The sequence below is a fragment of the Scatophagus argus genome, chromosome 16, assembly GCF_020382885.2.
Source record: "Scatophagus argus isolate fScaArg1 chromosome 16, fScaArg1.pri, whole genome shotgun sequence".
Classification (NCBI taxonomy): Eukaryota; Metazoa; Chordata; class Actinopteri; family Scatophagidae; genus Scatophagus; species Scatophagus argus.
In genome coordinates, this window is record NC_058508.1 from 11,906,305 (window position 1) to 11,932,105 (window position 25,801).

Here is a 25,801-nt window from a genome sequence, read left to right on the forward strand (position 1 = left end):
CCACAATACATTTGGTTTCATTAGCCAATAAGACTCTTGCTCGAGTCAAGCACCATTTTCCAGCCAATGAAATTCAGGGAAGCAGGATTCTCAAATGAGACGTTGCAGTATCCCTGCTCAGAAGCAAATCCACAAACTAGCTTGCAAAATTGAGCCAAGTGCTTTTACCTCGGGGATATCCTGCAGCTGGCACACTCTGCTTTGTCAGCACCAGTTCTCTCGGCAGCTGTGTTGTGCTCAGTCAGAAAGTTCATGACGGTTGCTGACGGGGACTCTTTAGCGCTCATCATGCCTGTCCGAGCAGAGTGCTGCAGCACCACCAGCTCGGCCTGCCCATCCTCGGCCTCTCTTGTTCCTCCAGCCCCGATCAACACCCACCAACCGGGGGTGGCCACCTCGCTGCTGTACAGCGGCTCACAGTTTCGGGGTTATCAGAAAAGCAAAGGCAACTCCTACGACGTTGAGGTCGTTCTGCAGGTAATGTGTTGTTGGCATGCGTTAGCATTGTTCAGCATATTTGTAGCCCTGTGTTAGTTGCTAACACATGCTAACATAACTGACATTAATTCGTTAATCTCTTTCTTGTGCCGACTGTCATGCGATACTGACACGTTGACCTAATTTTGAGCCAGACTGTTTCTACTGTGACATTTTGAATTTGGACCAATTGTCAGTAATTTACGATTTGGTCACGCATTATGCTGTACACATTCTGCCCACACCCCTTACACGTTAGCTTTTTTTGGGAACCAGCTTCTTAAATGAGTTGCTTTAATGCACTTTGACAGCAGTGTGAGCAAACACACTGACAGAAACTGAGATGTGCCCAGCCCACCTTGTAAGCGTCTTCTCTGTTCACTTTCTCTGTTTAAATGGAGAACCATTTGCACCTGTAATTTCAGGCATAATTAAGTGTTCCTTCAATCTGTTTGTCTTGGGCAGCATGTGACTGTAGAGGACTCATATTTGTGTGGATACCTGAAGATCAAAGGCCTGACTGAGGTAAGCTTGAAACTAAGTGAAATGTGGTACAAGTGACCTCTATTCTGTCAAAGATTAAGCACAAACTGGTTTCTACTTGACTGATGTAGGTCAAATTGTGTCAAAGATGAGTGGTAGGAATGCAAGGCCAGGTCTAGACTCTAGTCCTCAGGTTAAGTGTGTCAACCATATACCCATTACATTACGCAACATACGGAAGGAAAAAGGTCAGTAAGATCCTGAAGTGAACTTCAGCTGTGATATATGAGTAGCCACAGTTTATGTTTTTATCCACAAGAGACCTATAGAAGTAACAAGTCACGTTTAACCGTTTTTTTGAGGAAATGAAGGTAAGACATAACAAGGTTATTTATGTGTGTCTGAGTGCATCTGCTTATCGCAAAAGACATTGCGGGGCAGCAAGTGAGCAGGCAGTGGTTGCATTACACTTACTGTAGTATCTATCTTCTGCTGACGCATAGTTCATAGGCTGCTGCACAACGTACTAGTCACATGACACACTGAAAATCACCCTCATGTTGCACAGTGATTGATTAGCATTTTTAAATCAAATAGTACGAATCATGTGCTTTGAATGGAATATTGAGCTGCTATTCATATATCAATATTTTCTTTCTTGTTTCTTCTGTGTGACAGGAGTATCCCACTCTCACAACGTTCTTTGCTGGTGAAATTATCAGTCGAAAAAGGCCCTTTTTAACCAGGAAGTGGGACGCAGATGAAGATGTGGACAGAAAGCACTGGGTATGTCCTGTTTGGTTGTTGTTTTTCCTTGTTACAGTATATGATAAGCACAGTAAAAGTTTTTTCTTAGTTTGATGAGACACATTGGAGGTTTAAGTTGCCTGTAGCTCTTTGTGTAACCAGTTTATTGACACTGTAGGCTTATGTCTTCCAGAAATTGTGCAAAATTATGGTTAGTCTTCGACTTTGGTACTTGTTGATTAACAATAGTCTCACTGTGCCGTGAGAAAACCCCACGGCAACCACTAAAATGTAGTTTATATGAAGGAACCACAACTTAAAAGCATGTAATGATGAATAATATTTGATGTGGCAGACTTTCAGTTAAGGATATTAGACTTACTAGTATTTAATAAACTCTTTACAGGGCAAGTTTAAGCCTTTTCACAGATATGCCAAAAGCTTCAATTCCGATGACTTTGACTATGAAGCCCTGGACAACAGTGATTATATCTTCATGAGGTGGAAGGTTAGTACATAAGTTTACGGTCATCTCTCTCTGTCCTCGTGTTAGGTTTAAGCTCTGACCTCCTCTCCTTTCCCTCCCCTGCCCTCTCAGGAGCAGTTTTTAGTTCCAGACCACACCATCAAAGACATTAGCGGTGCCTCCTTTGCTGGCTTCTATTACATCTGCTTCCAGAAGTCCACAGCCACTATTGAGGGGTACTATTATCACAGGAGCTCAGAATGGTAACTACAAACATTACAGATCAGATTTAATGGCTTGAAGAAAGTTCTTTCATTCTCTTTTGCCATTTTAGTACTTGCTTCTTATGTTTACATTTCTGTTTACATCCGCAGGTACCAATCTCTAAACCTAAACCACGTTCGAGAGCACAGTATGCCTATTTATGAATTTCGGTGACAAACGCACACTCACACACGTGTTGAATCGAGGAGGAGACAGTATATACCGCCCTTGGTTAAATGGAACGGGAACAACAGAGAGCCCTCTGGTGCCAAGATTGAAGCTGACCTGTTTTCCTCGCTGAGGGGAAAGAAACGTGGTCAGTCACTCTTCTGGTGGACTGACCAAAGGAAAGCAAGCAAGAGAGAGAGAGAAGAGTTTAAAAGCAAAACATGTGGCAGATGAACAGTTGTTACAGTTGCTGCAGAACTGATGTTGGCCACAGATTGCATTTCTTAATATTGTTTTGTCCTTTTTTTTTTTTTTTGGTCTGTTTTTTTGTGTTCGCTGATTTCTTTGCACTCTGATAGGATCTGTCTCCCTGTAGGTGGATATCAAAATAAGTTCACCCTCAGTGGAAACACTATACACTCTTGCCTTTCAGTTAAGATTTGCAGAAGAAAAGAGCATAAAAATGCAAGAAGAGTTTTGTTCAGTAAAGCTTAATTTATTTCACTTATTTTAAATGTAAAACATCTTTGCACTATCACTCTGGCTCCCCTTAGTGCAGAGTATTGTGATGAGGTTATTGCCAAAAGATTGCAGGAGAAGCAATGTTGAGTAGTGATCTACTTTTTATGCAAGGTCTGTAAGACTCAAAATTATGGCCTGTTGCTCAGGGATGGCATGTTAGGGCAGTATTGAATAATTGAAAACTATCAGCTGAATGTGGGTGTTGCCTGACTTTGGAGTACAGCAATGTTGACCTCTGAACAGGTCATTAATGACCAGTAACTAATTTTTTTTCCAAGCTGCTGCTTTTTGAAAAGATCCTCGAAACACACTTGTCCCAACAAAAAGTCTACACAAAGTTTCAGATCAGATTTTCTCTATGCAAGCCAAAGCTCACTAGTAGGTCGGAACTTATTTTATTTCGGATTATTTCTCTTCCAGAGTTTATTTTTTTAAACCTTGAGTGAATATATTAGAGTGTAGAAATAAGTACATCTATTTAATTACAGTGACCAGCGTTTGAAGCTCAGATATGTGAACGCACATTCCAATTCTGTTCCAAAAATGTTAAGATTTTCAGAATTTTAGCCACTTAAACAGTCGCCAACACACAGTAGACCAGCAGAGTAGAAATTTCATGATGTGAGTTTGACTGACTGGAAAAGCTGAGATGTAACATGTTAAAAGCAATTCAATCTGTTGATAAAAACTTAGTTATATTCAATCTTTCTGTATTTTTTCCTTCTATAGAAACGGCTGAAAACATTCAATTCACTGGCTTGTTCTCGTAGCCTTAAGTCAAAGGCACAACAGTTGGCCAAACACAAAAAAAGGCGTAATGTATGTTGCTTATCGACACTGTTCTGTCCTCATTGGAAAATGTGATGTGAAAAAGCACCTTTTGTGGCTCATGGAGACAAGTCTGAAGTAGGTACAGGTGATTGAGGAAAAAATAAAATCTCCTTTGATGCTTTAGGAAAAGAAAAAACTGCTGCCTTACCATTTCAAATGTCTGTAAAGCTTTTTTAAAAAGAACAAAGGATTAGGTTATTAATGGTTTGTTTGAAAGAAATCATGAAAATATGTTTTTGTGTTTGCGAGAAACTGTGCAAAAAAAAAAAAAAAAAAAGACAGGACTCTTGATCAGCCGCCTGAAGGTTTTTGAAGTTCCTCTGGAAAGTGTTGGCACAGAAGTTCAGTGCTGGAGAGCGCATGTGCTCCACCTGCATCTTTGTTGCTCAGACTTTCAGCGGATTTGATGACTTGTGGGAATACTGTATAATGTACAGCTTTTTTTTAACCCAATTAAGTGGAATTCAAAATAGTTTTTTTTTCTTTTTTAATGAATCATATAATGGAGAAAAAAATCAAAATGTGCAATGCAAAAAACAAATGTTTATGTGGGAGTGTGTCTTTAAATGTCTTGAGTGAATACACCTGATTTAAAGAGGCCAGTTTAAAGAAGATGATGTATGATAAGTCTGCTATGAGTGCATTGTATGAGGAGAAATAAAGAGTGAATTATTTCATACACAGCTACAAATGCTTTTGTTTGTTTATTCCTCTTTTTTAAAGGAGACAGGCAAGAGGAGGGGTAAGACATGGAACAAATGGTGGATGTGACATAAAGCATATTGCAGCACTAACACGACCTGTGCTGAAAGTCAGACCTCAGAGATCATAGCAGTGACCACTAGATGTCAGTAGTGGGCTGCTAACTTTAAAGTCCTTATAAACACACGTCAGCGAGTCTCAACCAGGCTGATTAAGTGTTCATAATATCTAGTAATGAGTAGTGTCCGGTCTACTTTGTATTGTCTCTGACATTGTGTAGGTGCTAATAAGAAAATATACTGTAAGTGCAGTCCAAAAAAAAATGCTGTTGAAAAAGTTTATAGGTCGGTCAACCTCTAGCAAATCCTTCTATGTAGCGAAAACCACATCAAGGGGCATTGATCCAAATCTTTCTGGAGGAAGTATATTGTCAATAAATGCTCCATTCCTTCAAGGCAAGGCCAGATTCACACGACGACAATGTGCAGGGTTGTTTAAATGCATAAATGTTAGGAGAGCCTGCAAAACAGGGTTTGGCTTTCTTTAGGTACTTGAAACTCTTGCATGGCCTTTTTTTTTCAACACTCTGTCAGTGTTAACATGTGCAGAATGTTCCTTTGCAGCAGCCTAATGATTAACCCGTTAAAAGCTTTCCCGCAAACATGACAAAATGAGTCAAGAAAATCATGTTTGCCGTTCGTACTTGCATTTGACAAAACCTGACTGAAGAGAAGAGGAAATGCAGTCCTATAAATTACAAGAAGGAAAGAATGTGAAAAACAATACCTTCCTTATCTGGATTTAGAAATGTTGGCTGCTTTCTGAGCTGTTTGATACCTTGCGGAGATTAACGCTCAACATCTGGTGCGTTTCACTGTAAGTGTTGAAATAATCCAACAAACACTCAGATTCTGATCCATGGGAGCATTAATATTAAAACATTAACGTAAAAATGCATTTAATCCCTTCAGATACTTGACTGCAGCATCAAAGAAAAACTATAGTGAGTCACACACTTTGCAGGAATGTAAATGTGGCACATGGTGCTCCGCAAAGACACATGAAGAACAACTTTACTAAAATAATCAATCAGCATATAAATGAAAGTCCATCCAAACAAGAGGACATTCAGAGGACAACAGAGCAAAAAAGCCCTCATTCATAAAGTTATGCAAAATTCTTTACGTTGTCACTTACTTCTTTGTGTTTTGTCTGTTTCATTTGATTCTATGCTTCCTCATCAGGACATTGTGAGGACTGTCTGTATCATCCTCTCCTATTGGGAAGATCACCTGCATCTGTTCTGCTCCAAACATTCAGCATTCAACTCGTATCTCAGCATCAGCAATCGGTTTCAACATGACAGAAGAGGAAGCAGAATGGAAACACTGGCTATTTCCTTTAGCACACTAACTTTAAACGTGCTTAGCATTTTTGTGTCAGTAAACTCATACGTGCTGTGCCGCGTTTACTTGAAGCAACTCCGGACTTTCCTGTGGAGGTGAATATTTTCCACCTGTGATTGCCAACGTGACGCACGCGGCCACACCTGCGCCGGAGGAGTACATATGCACCTGCAGAGCATCGCTGCTTCAGTTTCAAACCGGCACACAACCGGACTAATTCAGCACGCAACCGGACTATTTCAACATGGAGGCGCAGCGATACCCCATCAGTGTCCGTGTGATTGGGGTGATGCACAAGGAGAAGAGCAAAGTAAGCGCACATGACGTTTTCTGAAGCTCCTTAATGTGTGAGTCTATGTGCATTGTGATAAAGTCTTAATATTCCTTTTCCAGATGTACATGACCTCCGTGCTCTGGTCGGACCAGAATGATATTGTAGTTTACAGATCTTTTCGGGATTTCAAGAAAATGCACGTAAGTAGGCTGCAAAATACTGTAGCGTGTACATGTACGTGGCTCCTAGCTTTTTAATAACAAGTCTGTTGCCGCTTTGTTGCAGAGACAAATGAAGAAGGCGTTCCCACCTGCAAGCAAACTGAAAAAATCCGACAGAATCATCCCCAGATTTCGAGGTACGTGCGCGCAGTTGTGAATCACGATGCGCAGCTGCAGGCTGACGGGGTTCTGACTTCACGCATTCTGTGTGCTTTTAGACAAGAAGATGAAGCGCCGCTCCCAGAAGAAGGGCCCCACCAAGTCACTTGTGCGTCTCAAGTTCCTGCAGAAATATTGCAACGACCTTCTGAGCTGCGACCCGCGCGTCTGTCAATCTGCAGACCTCATCCAGTTCTTCCACCCCAAAGACCAGGACCTGCAGCCGGAGTTCTCCAGGAACAGGTGGGCCAAGCATACTTAAAGCTATCAAAATACCATTGTTTAGTGAATACTTCCCCTTAGGGCTTGGACCAGATTTTGCTATCTTTGAAGTTTTAAGTAATTAGCATTGAGATGGCTGCATAAAGCTCACAATGAAGTGAGCAGTGATATTTTAGATTTTTATGTGAAAATGAGGCCCAGGAAGAAAATACCCTGCATTATTCTTTAAAGCAGATTTTATTCATAGAAAACAATGAAATAATGAATTAGAAACTTTGAGAGGAACACACAAATAAAGACTGTAGTACACTGCAACCTTCAACATATTTTAAATTCAGAAGTGTTGCTATTAACTGCAGTTGGCTTTTCTGCAAGTTTTTAAACTTCACAAAATGTCCCTTAGGGAAATTAACATTCCTCTCTAATAAAGAATTATCTTTAAGCCTAAAGGTCTGTGTACACGATTACTGTAGTTATTAGCATAAAAAAGGTAGAGGTAAGTGAAGGAAATGGAAAACTAGACAATATGTGTCTCTCAGAAAGCATGTGGACCTGGATCATGTTAAATGCTAAACCAGTATTTGCAACAGGAGCCATCAGAACATAGCTGAGCGGACCACCAAAGAGGAAAACAAGGATCTGTGTATGGGGCGCTTGTGCATAAGATTTTTCTGAAGTGTGTTACATCCAAATTTACCGGCCGCTCTCTTCTGCAGCATCATGATCATACCATCAGAGGAGGAGATGAGAGCCGAGGGAGGACAGGCCACTGGTGGTAACATCACTCAGCCGTTTGTCTCGGAGACGTACAGATGCGTGGCACCATACGAGGCCAAAGACACCAAGAACAAACCTTTCAAGGTGGCCGTGGATGAAAAAGTAGACGTACTGATCAAAGACAAAGCAGGTGAGCGAGCTGAAGTGTTCAGCGTCCTGTTAATGGTTGAAATAGACCTCATGAGACCTGTTAAATGTGTGGTTGCGTGGGTTCAGGGTGGTGGCTTGTGGAGAACGAAGAAAAGCGGATGGCTTGGTTCCCTGCACCCTACCTGGAGAAGTTCGATGATGACTCCGATGAGGATGACAGAGACGGGACTCCTGAAAGAGGTACATGCACAGACACAAGTCCTATCGGAGACAAGACCAACTACCTTAGTGGCAGTTGGTCAAGACATTGTGAGATTGTGTGTTAAAGTCATTTCTTTCACTCTCAGGAATGCTGTACACTGCAGTCAAGAGCTACAAGGCCACCAAAGATGATGAGATAACCGTAGCCATCGGTGCTGTGGTGGAAGTCCTGCAGATGTCTGAGAACGGCTGGTGGCTCATCAGGTATTTAACCCATTGTACTTTGGCTGAACTCGTAGCAGCGTCATTTGTGATTGTTTTACCACAATAAGCTTGTTGAGACTCACTCGTATGTGGAAACCTGTGAATCCTGAATGTCACTCTGAGACCTCAGTGACTGTTGAAAAGCCAGAGAATGACTGATGATAAACAGGACAGAATGATGAATGGATGTTATGAAAGACGAGAAGAAAGGAAATGACCTGAAAAAGGCATGCAAGCATCAAGAATGAATATGAGACAGCGTCTGTACTCATGTTGATGGTTGGTCCAAACAAAAAGTGGAAACATGGATTAGTCAGGAAGCCTCCAGCTTTATTTCTCAAAGCTTTCAACCACTCCAGATTTTTGACCCTACATTCTCATTTATTTATTTCAACAGGTACAATGGCAAAACAGGTTACATCCCTACCATGTACCTGCAGCCCTACAACTACCCTCATATCCGTATGACAGCCAACCATCAAGATCATCGTGCTTCTTTCCCGAACCTGGAACAGCAGTCGCACCATCTCAGCCGCTCACAAGGAAACCTGCTGCAGCTCCCACCTGTCAGGTCTTCTTCACCCAACCTGCTCCACCCAGAAAACAGGCAGAGATCACATTCTCTTAACGTCCTGTCCGAACAACCTCCTTCTCAGCCCGCAGTCAGAAACACTCCCTCTCCTGCCAACGTTCCCACCACACCTACCTCTTCAACGCATGCACCTCCACCCACAATCACCGTGCAGATGGACGGAGACGAGGCACACGGCAGGAGCCTGAGTATGGATAGTGAGGGAAGCTTTACGAGCGACAGCAGCTTCAGCTTCAGCGACGACCTCAGTTCCTCCTCAGCTAGCTTGGCCCTCAACCTGAGCCACAGCCTCAATGAACAGCAGCTGCGTCTCAGCCGTACGCCTCCACCCACGGTGTGCAACCGCCTGAGCCCAACAAGCGGCCTCGAGGGGAAAATGACCCCCAGCGTCTCTGATCCCAACCTCTACAAGGGCCCAACAACGCCTAAGGTGCCACCCAGACCACGCACCCAGGAGATCCTCACCCGGTGTACCACTGTGACCCGTAAGAATGCAACCAGAGCTGCTCTGTCGCCCACACAAGCTGAGATACTGAGTCGCTGAAGTTCCCATTGACGGCAAGGTTACCTTTTATTTGTATTACTCAAGAACCTCATGTTTGCTGTCGCTAACTACAACTGCTTGATGTTTGACTTGAAAAATCCAAAATATGGAGATTGTGTACAGAAATCTAAATGTGTATAAAGAGGAAAAATTAAAAGGTCTTGCATCAGATGCATTGAGTTGAGAAAATTTCATAGCTGTGATTTTATACCAAATTCTTTGTTCCCCCAAGTGAAGTTGTATTAATAGAAATGTGACTTGTCAGAGAAGGGATTTGTCCAACGCAGATGTTGTTTGCATAATCTTTGAAGAGAGATTTCCCACAAATATGCTGAAAGCGTAGAATGTACAGAATGCCAGATCGGCAAAAACAGTTTACTCATATCGATTACTAATCATGATGCACTAAACATTCATACTGCATCTTCACCATCTGTTTTCAACAATCAGTTATTTTCCATACTGGAAACCTTGTGTTGTGCCTTATATGCATTTTGACTGCGCTCGTTGCACAGACTGATTTCTTCTTGTGACTCCAGCAAAAGCTAATGTCTGTCTGAAGCGCTAGTGTGTGCAGGCTGGTGTGTTTCCTGCTAAAGCATGTTTACAGCCAAGTCAACTTGAAGAACGAGATGTGTGTAAATTAACTCTGAACATACACTCCAGCATATGCCCGTGTAAAATCTATCTGTATTCATGTGTTGCAGAAGAGCTTGAGAAAAATAAAAGCATTTTTAGGAACTCAGTGGTCACATCTTAATGTGTTCAACACTTAAGTATTACTTAACCTACCTTACATTGACAGAATAACACAGGAGAAAGATAATTTTATCCCTGGTATGGGTTGAGTAGATCCTACATGTCTTATGATGAAACCAGTAGCATCTTTTAGACAACCCTGTCCACATCTTTCCAACTCCATGTCTCCAGTTTGTAAAGCAGGCTGTAAAGCAGGCTTTCTCTTCTAAACTTGAAGTCTGAGATAACTTTGATGACACTGCTCACTGATCAAGAAGCATTGCCTATGACAAGTAAACTGACCACAACAGCCACATAATCCCCTTAAGCAAATCTAACACAGAATGCATCACATACTCTCCGAAAAGCTCAAATGCATCTAAATTGTTTTCATTAGCAATCAATCTACAGACTGCTTCCTCAATTAGCTGCTTGCTTGCCTGCTCTGTAAGGTGTCAGGAGATGCTGGAAAATGTTTGTCACACATTCCCAAACATGTCCTGCTCAAATATCTTGATTAATTTTGTTTGACATCATGTTAAACTAACCAAGGAGACAGGTGAGTGGTTCAAACAATGCCATACATGCAGGCTCTGTCAGTGCCTGCATGTATGGCAGGGTGAGTTAGATCCTGTGAAGATTTAATCATGTGCTATTAAGACTGTAATCAACTCATTTTGTGCAGCCATTTATTCCTAAATAATTATTTAATCTTTGACTGATTAACTGAGAAAATGAAGTTACACAGCATGAAGTGTCACACCTGAGCTTAACTGTGCTATGCTCCAAAAAGCCAAAACCTTAACACACCCCGCGGGGATTTCCACCATGTTTCCGTGAAGCAATTAAGTTTAAGGGCAATTATGTTCGCATGAGACTTTTCTAAGACTGCTACTTAGGGCAATTTCTAAACAACAACAGGCGTATCATTTTACAAAAATACAAATCAATTTAAATCACAAAGAACATTTTTTTTATTATAAAATCTTTTGTAGTCCTGAAAAAAAAAATTCTGTGGTTGTATAAGGAATCTTTTGTGTTGTTGTGGTCGAACCAGTTGATCAGGACTACACAGCATTGCAGAGTCAGACAATGGGTGCTGCTATCTGCAGTGGGGGAAGATGTTTATGCAGCTCTCTTTCATTCTTCAGTCTTTCATTCCCTCCAACTTTACCTCCACAATGTCCATTTTTATCTGAGGAATCCAGATTGATTATGTTTCTTCAAATTCTGCTCAAAGTTTGAACGGAGGAAGTGATGCACAATTTAGTTATTGGCACAAGACAGAAAGTCTTTGCTTCTCAGCTGCTGAGACTGGGTATGCACAGAGAGGCTTATTATCTGTTTTATCTTCATTTCAAACCTGTCTCTGCGACTCCCCCTGCACTGTCACACTCTCTGTTTGTCACTTCAGCTAATGATCCGAGGCAAGACAAGCTCCTGGAGTGGGTCATCTGTTATCAGCCTGGAGATCCCTGTCAGCTGGCGAACGTCTGGCATTGTGGAGTGGAAGAAACTGGGAGACACTTCTTCTCTTTCACTGTCACCTGACCCGTCTCCTCTTCCTCTTCTGAGCTCTCCTCACTTTCAGAATGCTGGTTGCCATTTGTTTTGCTCCTGTCTCCGTTTTCTAGTCGCCTGCCGTTTGCAGAGGCTTTCTTGGTAACACTGACCTCGTCGTCCTCCTCTTCTTCTTCTTCAGCTGGACAATTTGGATCTTCCTCTGGTCCGCCATCGCTGTCTTCCCCAGCTTGTTTGCCCTCATCATCGCTGCTCTTTCCTCTCTCCTTGTCAATCATAAAGAAGGGCTGTGCAAGAGGAGTCGTATCCATTTCTTCATCCTGGCCCATGCTAGACAAGACATACCAGAAGGAGTTTGATAAAAGTTAACAATAAATTCAATAATCAGACACATATATTAAGTTTACATTTTAGAAATTAAACTAATTAATGCTATGCTATAATTCATGTATCATCCATGTGGAAAATCTCATTTAGTGAAAGCGTCTTTCAGAAAAGACCAAATGTGGAAGAATGCCACGTTCAGTTGTAGCTTGGCTGAGAGTTCTGCTCAGTAGCAAAAAAAAAAACCACATTTCCTTCCTTTAGGATTCCTGTGAGACTGAAACACAACCACAGTTTCTGGGTAGTGCTGGCAACCTCAGCTGGATCAATGGAATACTTTTATGTTACATTTAACCCACATAGATTGGTAGCCTGCGAGGTAATGTCTACATTCTTTGCAGATCATTTTGTGACATAAACGCCATATTTCTACTCTTTACCTCATGATGAACGATAACACAGTTGGCGACACGTTGGCTTTTAAGTGATATAAGCTTTATAAACAACCGCACAGTGCTTCAGCATCTGATACGCCTTCAAATGTCACTCCAGTTCAATTTCCCAGATCATGTTTCAGGAACACAACTGCACTAAAACAACCTCCTGCGTGGTTTTCGGCACTGAATGCCTACAGTCACTCCCTCACCTGGATGGTACTCCAGTGACTCTCATCTTCTGCCACATGTAGTTCAAGAACATGGATGCCTGCAGCAGACGTCCAATCCTCTGCATGTGTCTCTCTGTGGGGGAGATAGAGAAGAGCAATTTAATGACGAACCTGAGCTGGACTGACCAAGCATTTAATCACATGGGTAATAGGAATCCAAGTCTTATTTCTCATTATTTTCCTTGTCCCGTTTTAGTCCCATTTGTTGCATGTCATATTTTCATGGAATCTCTAAGATGTTGTTTGATGCTGTTTTCATGTACAGTTCCATAATGGGTGTGTTTTCCAGTAATCTGGGCGAACCTGTGTACGGGATGAGACCCTCCAGGTGGGGTCGGGCGCCTTGGTACTGCAGCAGCTCCTCAGGTGGCAAATGTGTGAGGAGCACATGCAGGACGGCTTGAGCATCCTGACAGTTCCTGGCGTTGGTGTTCCACACCACACAGTAACGCAGGAGCGACTCTGGGTGGGGTTAGCAGAGCAGCAGCCAGTGGTGTAGGTGGAGAGGAAAGAAGAACATGATTTAAAAAAAAAAAACAAAACACAGATTATTACTTCCTCAACCGTGGAGAGGCATTCTTTCCATTGTCTATTGAGATGTCAATCATCTGGGATGGTTGTCCTTCCCTCTTTGAAAAGCAAGTAGGCTTGTAGATTTCAAAGAATTTGTTTATCTATTTCTCAAAATCTTTTGATGATGAAGACAGAGTCCTCTGCTCCATTGTTAAAATACTGAGATACTTCTGTATAGTTTGCATCCAGAGGTCCTTTTAAAGATATTTCTTAAATCCTTAGAAGTTGGAGTTTTAATCAAATTTATTTTTCAGAGAATAATCTGACTTTTTAACCTTAAATCACTTCACTAGCTACACGTTACCTTTCTGGTCCAGTCGAAGTTTCAGCAACGTCTTCTCCAACAGCTCGCGACTGTCCTCCACCTGACGGATCGCTACAAACAACGTGAGAGGACAACATGTGAAAGACAGTGGACAGTGGACAGACAGGGGCACAGGGTCTTCTGATGCTGCTGAAACACTTCTTTTTAATGTCAACATCTCAATTAGTTCAATAAGTTAGAAGAGCATATTAAGAGAACAACATCACTACACCAGACAAGGTCTGCGTAAGCGTGACCACGATCAAAACCTCTTGGTATTATGATGTAAAGAATGCACTCTTTTGTTCGACACACTTGTACTGGATAACGCACATGGTGATTCACCGTTGCCAGTACGAATGACTTCCTTGCACTTGTAACTTAAGACAAATTGTTTCTTTTGTTCTAACAGATCAACAGAGATGCAAACACCGGAAAAGAGAAACAGAAATAAGGCCATAATGTCGCAACAACACTGTGACATGTCCCTGAAACATCTTTGTTTCAGGGACATGTCTTACGCCACTGTCTTTTTTTGTTTGGAGTTTGTTGTGCTTTTTTTTACTTCTGTGCCATGGGACATGACAAAAGGGCCACGCGTCGTGTACGGATCAACGCTCAGGTGACTCAACTGTTACAGTAAGCTGCTGTAGGCATTGACAGGCCACAAGACGACAGCTCGTCAAGGTAAGCACAGGTGAAACGGTGAAGGACGGAGATAAAGCGGTAGCCTCCTGGGCTTTAACATTTGAACCCGGCTTGGAACTCGAGGCGGACGATATGGCCAAAAAATGTCACAACCTGTTTAACACAATCACAATCCACAATCTGAATCACAATCTTTTTTTTTTCTTGTTTCTGAAATGTCCTGTAAACTAAAGCCACATGGCCACAAGAATACAATAAGTTATTTCTTTTTATTTCACCATTTTATTTCTACTTGATTTTCCACTTTATTTTAATGTTTGCTCTCAATCTGTTCACCTTCCCCTTCAGCTCTCTTCTTGCCACACCTACAGCTCCACTTTCCAAACACACACACACACACGGCGACTCTTTGTCACTCTCGCTGACTTTCTTCGTCATGCTGCACGTCATTTCCCATGTGTCTTTTCAGCTCTCTAGTGTCCAATAGTTAAGGCACACCCTCCCCCAAACAGAGCACAAACTACCTTTGATCACAGTGAGCACAGTGTGAGGTTGGTCCAGTGAGATGGCGAGACCCAGGGCCTTCAGGTACTTCTTCTCATGGAGCAGGTTGGATAACTCCTGCTGCCTTTATATACACACACACACACACAAGAAAGACACACAGACAGGCAGATATTGAAGTTTCAACAACAACAGCTCACCCAAAGTCCATCAAAATTTATTTCACCACAACAACAAGCAATCCAGCTGTGTTCATCTTTTATTCTAAGAAATCCGAGACGGGAATCCATTTCTTTCATATCAGTCACAATTAGTCTTGTCTGTCTGTGGTGCTTCCTGATAATAGCTTACGTCTTACCCAGTCTGGCGTCTAAAAGAGCCCATGTGTCTGACTGCAATGTATGCACACATCGGTGCGCAAACACACACATATACATTTAAGTGACATAATCAATTGTCTGAGGGCTGATATCCACTCATGCTTATCAGACACACACATGTAGCCCTGACCCTTTCCAGCTCCCACCTGTGACCCAGTGAGGTCCGCCTTAGCCTAACACAGTCTATTTATATCTAGTTTATTTATCAGGCGGCAGACAAGGGGAAGGGGGACCACAGTCAGGTCTACTGCAGATTCCTCCAGCAGAAAGACTTTGTTTCTGCAGTACTTTTGAGTGTGAGTGACAGAAAATTGGAAGATTGCAAGGCTGAGGCAGGACATCAGTCTGCTCTCTGATCATCTTTTCTTTCCATATCTAAAACACAATGTTGCGTGTAACTCACTTGAGTATCTGATCCTCCTGCTTGGCCTGCTCCTCTGCCAGCTCCACCTCAGTCACATCCTAACAGTGGACAAAAGACAACATTTTCTTGTCATTGTCTGTTGATTCCTTGCAGGCAAAACCTCTGTGAAGAGAGAGGCCAGTCAGAGCAAAAGGTCAGTTAAAAATAAACAGCTCGATAAGATGAGGACTGCATATTTTTCTAAAGGGCACTTGAGCAGGTCAGATTTTTGCAAATACTGACCAAACAGTCACTGACTGCACCAGCAAGCAACTGCTGAACTACAAATTTAAGGCTCTAGTTCTCTCAAAGGAGCCATATAATTCTTTCCTCAGCCTGTGATGTCTTGTTAAGTCTTTATTTCATTTGATTACATTTATCTTGTGATTCATTTTCCAGAATGAAAAGGGGAAAAGGCAGTGCTAATGGCAAGACATGAGAACCTCTTCACTTTTCGACTGGTGATCGTTGCGCTCATTTCTCTCTTCTCTGTGCAACAGGCACTTACCACCCACACGGTGATGTTGGAGTCTGCCGAGCCCGTCACCACCTTGTCATCTTTGCGGCTGCCGTGGAGACCCCAGACTTTGTCCTGGTGGGCGTCCAGTGTCTTCACACACTCGTTGGTCTTTATGGTCCACAGCTTTACTAAACCATCTGAGCCACTGAGGACAGAGTGCAGACAGCAGAAATGAGTTACAACTTTGTGTCAACGGTTGGACTGTGCTTTCAATAGCCTATATGACCGACAAGCAGAGAGACAGAATGTGGATCCACATCAGAGGAGACATCTTATTATTTAGTCAATAAGCTGAAAATCAGTCCACAACAATTTTGTTTGAAAAAGCAAAAACGGTAAATATTTTATGCTTTGTATTATTTCAAACGGAATATCTCTGACCCTCTGATGGACAAAACAAGGCATCTTTTCACCATTTTCTGGTATTTTACAGACCATGCGATTAATCAATAATCCAAAAAACATTGACATTTTAATAGACAGTGCTTATGTCAACTACGCTAAAGGTTTTGTGTGTATAGCTGATATAAGCACAAATGAAACGGAGGAGAAAATAATGAAAACAAATGTAGATGACGGTAAAATAGCTTCAAGAACAAAATAATAACTAATGACTACATTTAAACAGTTTATAGGGTCCTCATTAAGCTTCATTAAAAGTGTATGCTGCTTTCTCATAGAACAACTTCAAAATCAGTTTACCGTACTACAAAGATTGGGGGATAAAATTCATTTGGGACACAGCTACTGTTCATGTGTCACATGTTTTCCTGGCACACTGATGAGTTCAGATACTTTCCTCAGCATTTGCTGTCAAACACCAAAACAACAGAAAACTGCTCTATTGTCTTCGATCATGAATAGACCACTTGAGTGTAGCTCTGGTTTTTGTTTTGTTTTTTTGTTTCACATCCTTCAGTCATTAGCAAGCACGCGGGACAGATGGCGGTTCATTGAGATAAAATGATAAGCGCACATGAGGGTTTGTGAGCTCAGATTTCCTCATGCAGAGCACAATAAGAGGCTGTTTTAAAGAAAGACTAATTAACACTGCATAGTGTCTTCAGTATAAACCTGTTGATGCAATCACAAATGATATCAATCTCTACATTTTTTTTGTTAAATATGAGATTACAGGCTGCACACTGTGGGCATGAATGCATTATTGTTTTGCATAACTGAGAGATCTTTGTTCCATTAATGCAATGTTTCTTATCACGTGGACCCGATTCTGTTCTCTTTCATGGAGAAAAGTTTCACATGAAATGCAGGTGGGGTTACCTGGTAAGCAGCTGAGTTCCTCGACTCACGAAGACGACCTTCAAAACGGACGCATCATGACCCTCGAATGTCTTAAAAAAAAAAAAAAAAAAAAAAACATATATCATGTTATTTCTGCTTTATAGCCACATAACTAAGTTACAGCTGTAACAAAGAACTTTTATCATGTAAGGGCTGTCTTGACATGATTACTCCTGTTCAACATGATAGAAAATCACCTGGCGAGTTAAAAAGTGGGAGAAATCACAGGTCAAATATATGTCATAGTCTAATATAACGCCTTTCAACTAATGCATGCAGTCACTAAATGCCACTCTCGAGGCCCACCTTGAGGCAGCTGAAGTCTTGCAGGCTCCACAGTTTGGTGGTCCCGTCTGCGGAGGATGTGGCCAGCACCTGGTCGACAGGAGAGAAGCAGACGGCCCAGACGCCTCGACGGTGGCCCCGAAACACGCCTAGAAGGCCCACGTTCCCCTCCCCCACCAGAGACCACAGTTTGGCCGTGCGGTCCTGGGAGCCTGAGGCCAGCAGCTTGTCATTGGGGGACACCGCCACACTGTTCACATCCTGGAGGAAGGGCAAAGGAGTGAGACGAGGGAATGATGAATAGCTTTTCACATATCTGATAAGATTTTAGTGAAGTCGGAAGGTGGGCATTCATTTGAGAAAGGAGATGTGCTGAAAAAAAGAGACGGAAATTGTCAAAATGTCTCAATAGACATTTCGGTCTCACCTCACTCGTGTTACACTGTGTTTAAACCTGATATTTCATGGAAATATGAAAACAAAAGAAAAATAAGTAACTTGGTAGTACTGACAGACAGACTGTCGACTGTTGCATCTCAAGTGTGCAGGTGTGGCCGAAACTTGTGGTGTGCAGGAATTTTACTTCCCAACAACTTGTTAACAATAATCAGTTCCACTACTGAGGGCTCTGCAGGTTTTCTGCATTTCCTTATGAGAAGAATTTTGTATAACACACACACACACAGATACAGACAGAGAACTATTTGTGTCTTTGTGTTATGCAATCTGTCAGATACAAATGTTTTTTTTGTTCCTGAAATGTGTGCAGAGTGTTGTGCTTGTACCTTATCGTGTGCCTTCTCTGTGCTGCGGGGGTTCAGCCGATATAAATCTGCCCCAGCTGTAGTCAAGTCTGCTGGCAGATCCCACACCTTCACGGTGCAGTCCTGACTGCCAGACACTATGAAAGACGCTTTCATCCTGGACAAACACACACAAAGATGGAGGATCATTCCCCAGTTCCTCTACGTTCATGTCTGTATCTGTGACCGTGAGAGGAAACGCGTGTGTGACTGCAGGAATGTTACCTGGAGCAGGTGATTGAGCCCACAGCATTAGTGTGGCTGGAGCCCTGGGCCACACACTGCACCCGACCACTGTCACTGTCCATCTGCCACACACGCACTGACCTGTCCTAAAGACACAACACGCACATATTGCTGTTGGCTTACATGTGGTTAAATATTGTCTTTATTCACAGAATAGCAGATGTGTTGACATTTGTGGGTTTATGTTGACACTGGGTTACATGCTCATGCCAAATGCCTTAACAAAGTTCAGTGTACATAATCAATGGTTCCTCAGGTTCTACTCTTTGTCTGCAGTGCTGACTGGTGGTGCAAACATGTGTGCTTACCTTTGCACAGCTTGCAAAGAGAAAACCCTTTCTGAACACATCCAGTGAGAGGACAGTATCTGTTGAAGATAAACCGATAAAAATAGCCGTGAGAGCAGATAAACATCAATCCGGCCTGCTCTGCAGGTCACTTTTCAGCAGCACAAAGCTGACACGACCTGATTGTGTCAGATTTAAATTCTTTGGAATCTGTTTCTATGACAGCTTTTATTTTCACTAATTCTCCCATGGTTCATGCAGTCTTTTTAATTTCTGCGTTTGGTAGTTCAGCGTTTTAAGATTTAATTTCTACAATAAAATCAATGTTTGATTTAATATATTCTAATTTTTATGTCTTTTGTGTTTGATTCTTAATTCAGTATAAAGCAGATTTTGTATGTTTGTTAAGGTTGCATTCTCCAAAAATTAAAGGAAATGATAATTTATCATTTAATTTGATAATAAATAAATAAATTTGAAACGTATACAAGACAAATGAAAGATTGATTATTACAAATCTTAATCTTCTTTTTCATGTTTCCTACTGTGGGAAAACACACTCACTTTAGTACTGTGGAAACTTTCTGGCATCTGGTGAGCAACCGTACGGCACACTGCTGTGCGTTTCACATGCTGGTACACACAGTACATACACGTGCTGCCCCCTGCTGGTGACTCACCTGTGTGTCCGGACAGAATCTGGCAGCTGTTGGTGAGCAGCTCGAACACCTTCAGCTGGCAGCTGTTGGTGGCCACCACGATGTGGCTGTCGTCTTTACCCAGAAACTTGACGTCCAGCACTTCGTCACTGTAACCCACAAACTGAGAGAGGGTGGACAGGGGGAGAGGGTGGACAGGGGGAGAGTGTGTCCATTAATTCTGCTTAAATGATAATAACGCCAGACCTGGATGTCTCGGCTGTCTGGTTTGACGTTACACAAGCTCTACGCAATATCTTTAAACTAGGGCTAAACGATCTGAATGAGTCTTTTTACAGATATTGCAATTTGAGTCACAATTTGACCTCAGTAGGAATTGTAATTTTGAAATATAATTTTCTCTGAAAAAAAAGAGCTGGAGTCTCCAGCAATCAACAAGTATACTCCCTTACACAGAGCATGATTTGTAGGCCGGGGCATCTCTGTAGCACTACAATGCTTTAGTGCCACTCTGAATTACTGTCAATATATCAAATAAAGAAACTATGTAATAACCTAGCAGATGTTTTGGCTATTACTGGATCTAAATATCCCCCCAAGTGTGTATCCTCAGTGCCAACCTGCTGCTGTGTGGTGAGACCAGGCAGCTGGTAGAGCAGTATGTTGTGTTCTGCTGTGACTGTGGCCAGTCTGGAGGAGACGGGCAGGTGAAAGAGATATGTTAGGCTGCGGGGGTCGTCATCCTTCTCTTCCTCCTCCTCCCCCTCAGAGACAGGGGTGAGGCTCTGGGTGTAGACACAACGGGCCGTGCTGGCCTCCCACACTCTCAGTATACCTGCAAGTGAAGGAAGGAAGAGTTGAGTGACAGCAAACATAAAAACACAGATTAGGTGTTTGGGACAATTAAAGAGTTTCCAACCTTTGCTGCCAGCTGTGATGAAATGTAAGTCCTTGCTTTTCACTCCAATCTGAGAGAAGTCTTTCTCCTCAGGCAGAAGTACAACACCCTCCACAGCCTGGAGACAAAGACAACACACACAGAAATGAAGTTGCTGTATTTTTCACACAAGAGGAGAACAAAAATATTTTATTTTATAATTCTTTCTTACTTGCATTATTCATTAACATTTATTAGCAAAGAATGAACATCTTTGCATTTTCAGCACATCATTTCACAGTCTTACCTCATATATTGGTACGGTTCTGCTGGCTTTCCGACTCTTCAGGTCCCACACTGTACAGATCTTGTCTCTGCCAGAACTACGAATAAAGCACACAATGAGTACATCGTTCTAAAAGCATTTCAAACCCCAAGATGATTTAAGATCTCATCCTCCCAGTGGCTGAGTGTACAGTACCTGACCATAGTGTCCCCATCTGAGCTGAAGCTGAGGCAGGTGACAGAGCTGTAGTGGCTCTGCAGCACACACACACACTGACTGGAGCGAAGGTCCCACAGCCGAATGCCACAGTCCAGGGAGGAGGAGAAGAGCTGCAGTCTGCTGATGTCCGGGTGGAAGTGGACCAGGCTGCAAAGAAGGTTTATGTTGTCATTGAATATAGCTCCAAAGTCTGCTTTTTTACTTAAACCTAAAATCTATCACCTCCCAAGGATTGTCTGTTTAATGATACTCCACCACAAAAAAAAAGAAAAACTATTCATGGATCTCAAAGTGAGACATTACAAAAAGGGAGGAATGGCACTAATCTTGTCCTCTGGCCGAGGCACACGGACATGATTCAAAGAAATTCTTGTCCATAGGTATCTGAACTTACTGCACAACACCAGATGAGCCTTTCAGGTTGTGAGTACAGTACTGCTTCACCACATCCCAAAGCTTTATGGTGCCATCACATCCACCTGCAAGACAACAAGAAGACAATTCTGCAATGTCTGTATACCACAGATGAAGCAGAAACACAAAAGGTACAAATAACCATGTCATTTCTGACCTGTGGCCAGGAGGGTAGAAGTGGAGTCAAAGGTCATACTGGCTACAGGAATAGTGTGAATAGCCCTCCAGGAACGAGTACATTGAGCTTGCCTCCAGTCCCACTGCTTTAGCAGCAGAGCTCTACTAGCTGTTACCAGCAGCTGTGGTGGGAACAGAGCAGAGACAAACACATGAACACATACACAAACACACACACACGATCTAAATACTCTTTTACAGGCCAATATGATGAATTTACACCACTCTGCACCAAGTCTGACTGAGGTAATGACAGATGGCTGAGGTGTTTGCACTACCTCATCATCACAGCTGAGTGCGAAAGATGTGATGTCCTCTTGATCGTCCTGAAATGACAATATGGACAAACAAGACAGAAAGGATCTCAGCATAATGAATGGTGCAAAACACCCTCAAAAGTAAAGACGCTTTCTAATTTAGTCCAGTTTGCTTCATTTGGCATTTGGATGTAAAGAGAGAAAAACATTCAGCAATTCAGCTGACTGGGTGGTATTTAGGGCTGTCTGTAGTAATTATTTTCATTATTATCCGTCTGTTTTGTTTTTTTTTTCATTTATTGGTCAACTGTTTAGCTTGGAAAATGTCAGAAATTGTGAAAAATTGCCATTATAAGTTCCCAGAGCCTAACTTGAGATTTTAAATATGTCCTTTTTTCCGATTAGACATAAAATATCTGATTTAGGGTGAAACAAAGCATAAAAAAGCAGCAAATCATTACATTTGAAAAGGGAAAACCAGGAAAAAGTCTGATGTGCTTTATTTAATAAATGATTATCTAACTCTTAGCCAACTGAATAATCAATGAACCTTTAAAGCTCTAATTATATTGCAAACAAACCAATGCTATATACCGTATTTATCATTAATAAAATCACTCACTCAAGTCATACAGCAAAAAAAGTCCATTGTTGTAAATACTATAGTTGTCATTCTGGACTCACGTGCTCAACACTGTGGACGATCTTCCCTGTGCTGATCTCCAAAACATTGACTCGAGATCCACAAGTGCAAAAGATGTACTTTTCATCTTTGCTGATCTGAAAAAATAAACAGACAAATGTGTTCAAGGGGCAGTTGTTTGATTTTACATGTCATAGTTTGCTTGTCTTGGTTGGCGCAACTCAGCTTGGAAAAACAATTTATGGAACTTACATACAACGCAGTAAATGTCAAAATATTTTGGTCGCTTCGCACCGGTTTTAACCATTCTGACTTTATTCTGCTACTCGTTAAGTTCCCCATTCTTATGTCAAAACATTATTAAATGTAACACTGATGACTGCTTTCTAGATTAAGATGATCCACGCTGATTTTAGCAACACGGAGGCAATTGACGCATAACACAAAGCTGAAAACTCACCTGCACTTTACCTCCTTTGTAAAATGGTTCAATCTTGCTGGAAACAGCATAACTGTAAAAGAATAACAGAAATGTGTCTGTAAGTTGTAGCAGCTTTAAATGACACTTTAGCTTAGCTTGTGTTAGCCAGCTAGCAATGTTTGCAGCCTGCACGTGCCTTGCGCCAACACTTACTTTGTTTTGAACTGGAGACTGGTATTTGCCATCTTGTTCATGAGAATTGACAGAATCTAAATATTCTGGCAGCTATGGTAATATAAAATACTTATTTCTCAATTCACACGTTGTCTTAAATCAACACATCGCTCCCGCACGTTGAGAGCCGAGTCGCGTCCATTATACGTCATCGGAGCGGACTGAGCTGTGATTGGCCAGGCTGTTTTTGCTCATAACACTAAGGAATCCCATTTCATTTGTCAGTGAGTGAATAGAAAGGCTTTAATGAAAAAGTCACGTAAACTGGTAGTTTTTTTAAGTTTAATAAAATGTCATGTGAGACTCGAGAGTTAGAGACTCATTATAAACTTTTACTTTTCAGTTTTCCCACCGAGGCTCACAACAATAGCCTCAGCTGGAGCTATTCACGTTTAAAGGTTCCTGTTTGACGTGTGGAGGCTGAGCATTGATGCTAGAACAGCAGGGAAAGGACGCGCTCCATATTGAGAGCCATTCTCTCTCTTCGTTTTTTATAATTTACTGTTTTCATTTGTCCGCACAGGAACACACACACACACACACACACACACACCGTCCCTCCTTCGTGTTTTGTCAGGAATGTTCATGTGTGTTGTATTGATAACGCGGGTGTGTGTTCCGTTTGTGACATGTGAGAGAACCGATATGAGTAAACCAGCGCCGGGAATGGAAACACGGTGAGGACAGGAGATTATCATGGTGAGTACACAACAGCTTCTGTTTACTTTCTTTCATCTTTCTTTTATTTCTCTTTCATTAACAGATGCTTCCGGTCATTTTTAAGGCTATTAGACTAAATATATATCCTTAGATATGTGAAGCTGCTTTGCTAATATCTTTGGGAAACTCTTTTGCTGCCCATCATATAGTCGTCTCTGAGTATCATGGTGTTTTCTAACATATAAATTAATTTAAAATTAAGGAAATAATGCCATGATGAGCATTTTGGAATTATCTCGTATTTTGTCATGGAACAAACTGTTCACAGGCATAGGCATGAAGGAATAAACTTGGTTTTTGTTATCATGTAATCAGTCATATGACTTTCCAGAACAATTCTGTTTTGTCTTCTCCTGCCTTTATTGTTGTAGACCTGCTGTAGAGAGCTGTAGAGTTAGCTGTATGCTGTATGATACTCACCTGTTGGTAGACTACATGGGCTCACAGTCTGTCTCCATCTCCTCAGCTGGCACAACTTTAATGTCTTCCTGAAATAATTAATAGTGATAATACTTGATGTTAAGACACAATAAAGTTGTATTTGTATCGGCCACATCCAGGCGGACCCAGAAGTGTCAACACAGAGTGGGGGCTATGATGTGGAGCTGTTTGTGGACACTCCAGACTACGATTTGATCTGCACCATATGCCAAGGGGTCCTCAGGTGTCCAGTAAGAGCTGCGTGCCACCACATCTTCTGCAAGAAATGCATCTTACAGTGGCTAAAGAGGTACAGAACATAACATGGATCAAATACCACTGAGCAAGAACACAGTAATTGTATTGCATTGTTATTACTGCATCATCCATATGGATGAACAAAACTAAGTGTTATTTATCTTCTGAAGGCAGGAGACCTGCCCCTGCTGCAGAAAGCCTGTTAACCCAAGTTTGATCTTTGTCATGTTCAAGCTGAGCAAATCTATTGGACGCATGAAGATCAAGGTAAATTGTGGATCATGGATGGAAGTTATGGTAACTTTTAAAAACTGAAACTGACTGGCTCTTTGTCAGAAAAGGGAGGACCAAACAAAAATAAAAACACGAGTGGCTATGCTCTAATTCTGAATTTTCACTCTACTGTAGGAATACTTTGTGAATCATGTGTTTATTTTGTTTTTGTTTTTACTGATTTCTCTGTATATGTCTGTATATGACTTCTGACAGTGTAAGAATGAAATCCGTGGTTGTGCAGAGACCTTCCCCCTCTCAGAGCAGTACTGCCACAGCATGAGCTGTTTGTACGAGCTCATCCCCTGTCCGTACCAGGGCTGCCGGGCACAGCTTCTCCGCAGGGACCTGGACACCCATGCACGCCACTGTGAACACTGGCGTCAGCCCTGCCACATGGGCTGCGGGACAATACTCTCTCACCGCACACAGGCGCAACACAACTGCTACAAGCAACTGCGGCAGGAGTATGAAGCCAGGCAGAGGAACCACAGGGCCATTGCCACTGCCCTGCAGAGGAAGATGAGGAGGATGCAGAGCACCATGGCCCACATGAAGCGGCAGATAGGGCTGATCTGCGAGAGCCTTGAAGTGATGGACGATCTACACGAGGTAGAAGAAGAGGACCTAGGAGAGAGCAGTGGCAGCTCCAGTGGGACTAGCAACACCAGCAACTGCTGAGAAAAGAGTTGTTTACTGCTGCTGGTTGGCTACTGCTGTGTATAATTTCTGAACATGTTTATTTTTTTATTTTTTCTTTGAAGGTGTGTGTGTGTGTGTGTTTGAATATGTAGGTAGTGATTCAAATGAGTGAATTTGTAACAATTTTGTGCTGTAGTTTTTTTTATATTTTGTAAATAAAGTATTTGACATTACACTGTAATCCTGGTCTTCATTCAAGATAAGAGCGTAAACTGAAATTTGCATGTGAATTGAATATGAATACATGAATTGAATGCTATTTGTATTTATTATTTTATGTTGTTTGTTTTCGAATGCTAAATTATAATCATATTCATCAGTAACAT

The 25,801-nt window shown here is 41.9% G+C and overlaps 4 protein-coding genes across 4 annotated transcripts; 3 read left to right on the plus strand and 1 right to left on the minus strand.

Moving 5' to 3' along the window:
- Positions 1–37: 37 nt before the first annotated feature.
- Positions 38–4,645, plus strand: gid4 (GID complex subunit 4 homolog). Its single transcript, XM_046414976.1, has 6 exons — positions 38–477; positions 943–1,002; positions 1,639–1,746; positions 2,114–2,215; positions 2,306–2,436; positions 2,548–4,645. Exons 1-6 carry the CDS (start codon positions 253–255, stop codon positions 2,609–2,611), a joined length of 690 nt encoding a protein of 229 aa, XP_046270932.1. The 5' UTR covers positions 38–252; the 3' UTR covers positions 2,612–4,645.
- A 1,562-nt stretch (positions 4,646–6,207) lies between these two features.
- noxo1a (NADPH oxidase organizer 1a) lies at positions 6,208–10,153 on the plus strand. The gene is made up of 8 exons (XM_046414970.1): positions 6,208–6,376; positions 6,460–6,540; positions 6,626–6,698; positions 6,780–6,963; positions 7,659–7,849; positions 7,936–8,049; positions 8,157–8,274; positions 8,672–10,153. Exons 1-8 carry the CDS (start codon positions 6,311–6,313, stop codon positions 9,408–9,410), a joined length of 1,566 nt encoding a protein of 521 aa, XP_046270926.1. The 5' UTR covers positions 6,208–6,310; the 3' UTR covers positions 9,411–10,153.
- A 670-nt stretch (positions 10,154–10,823) lies between these two features.
- On the minus strand, positions 10,824–23,240 carry tbl3 (transducin beta like 3). Its single transcript, XM_046414965.1, has 23 exons — positions 23,082–23,240; positions 22,908–22,959; positions 22,489–22,584; positions 21,826–21,873; positions 21,528–21,669; positions 21,351–21,435; positions 20,933–21,103; positions 20,759–20,834; positions 20,494–20,590; positions 20,195–20,409; positions 19,596–19,737; positions 18,937–18,995; positions 18,608–18,714; positions 18,365–18,500; positions 17,601–17,840; positions 17,274–17,344; positions 15,981–16,137; positions 15,473–15,531; positions 14,710–14,813; positions 13,538–13,609; positions 12,964–13,122; positions 12,640–12,733; positions 10,824–11,999 (listed from the first exon to the last, which is right to left on the minus strand). Exons 1-23 carry the CDS (start codon positions 23,120–23,122, stop codon positions 11,627–11,629), a joined length of 2,796 nt encoding a protein of 931 aa, XP_046270921.1. The 5' UTR covers positions 23,123–23,240; the 3' UTR covers positions 10,824–11,626.
- A 116-nt stretch (positions 23,241–23,356) lies between these two features.
- On the plus strand, positions 23,357–25,624 carry rnf151 (ring finger protein 151). Its single transcript, XM_046414975.1, has 4 exons — positions 23,357–23,801; positions 24,383–24,552; positions 24,671–24,767; positions 24,990–25,624. The coding sequence occupies exons 1-4, from the start codon at positions 23,799–23,801 to the stop codon at positions 25,452–25,454; spliced, it is 735 nt and encodes a 244-aa protein (XP_046270931.1). The 5' UTR covers positions 23,357–23,798; the 3' UTR covers positions 25,455–25,624.
- The last annotated feature ends 177 nt before the right edge of the window (positions 25,625–25,801 follow it).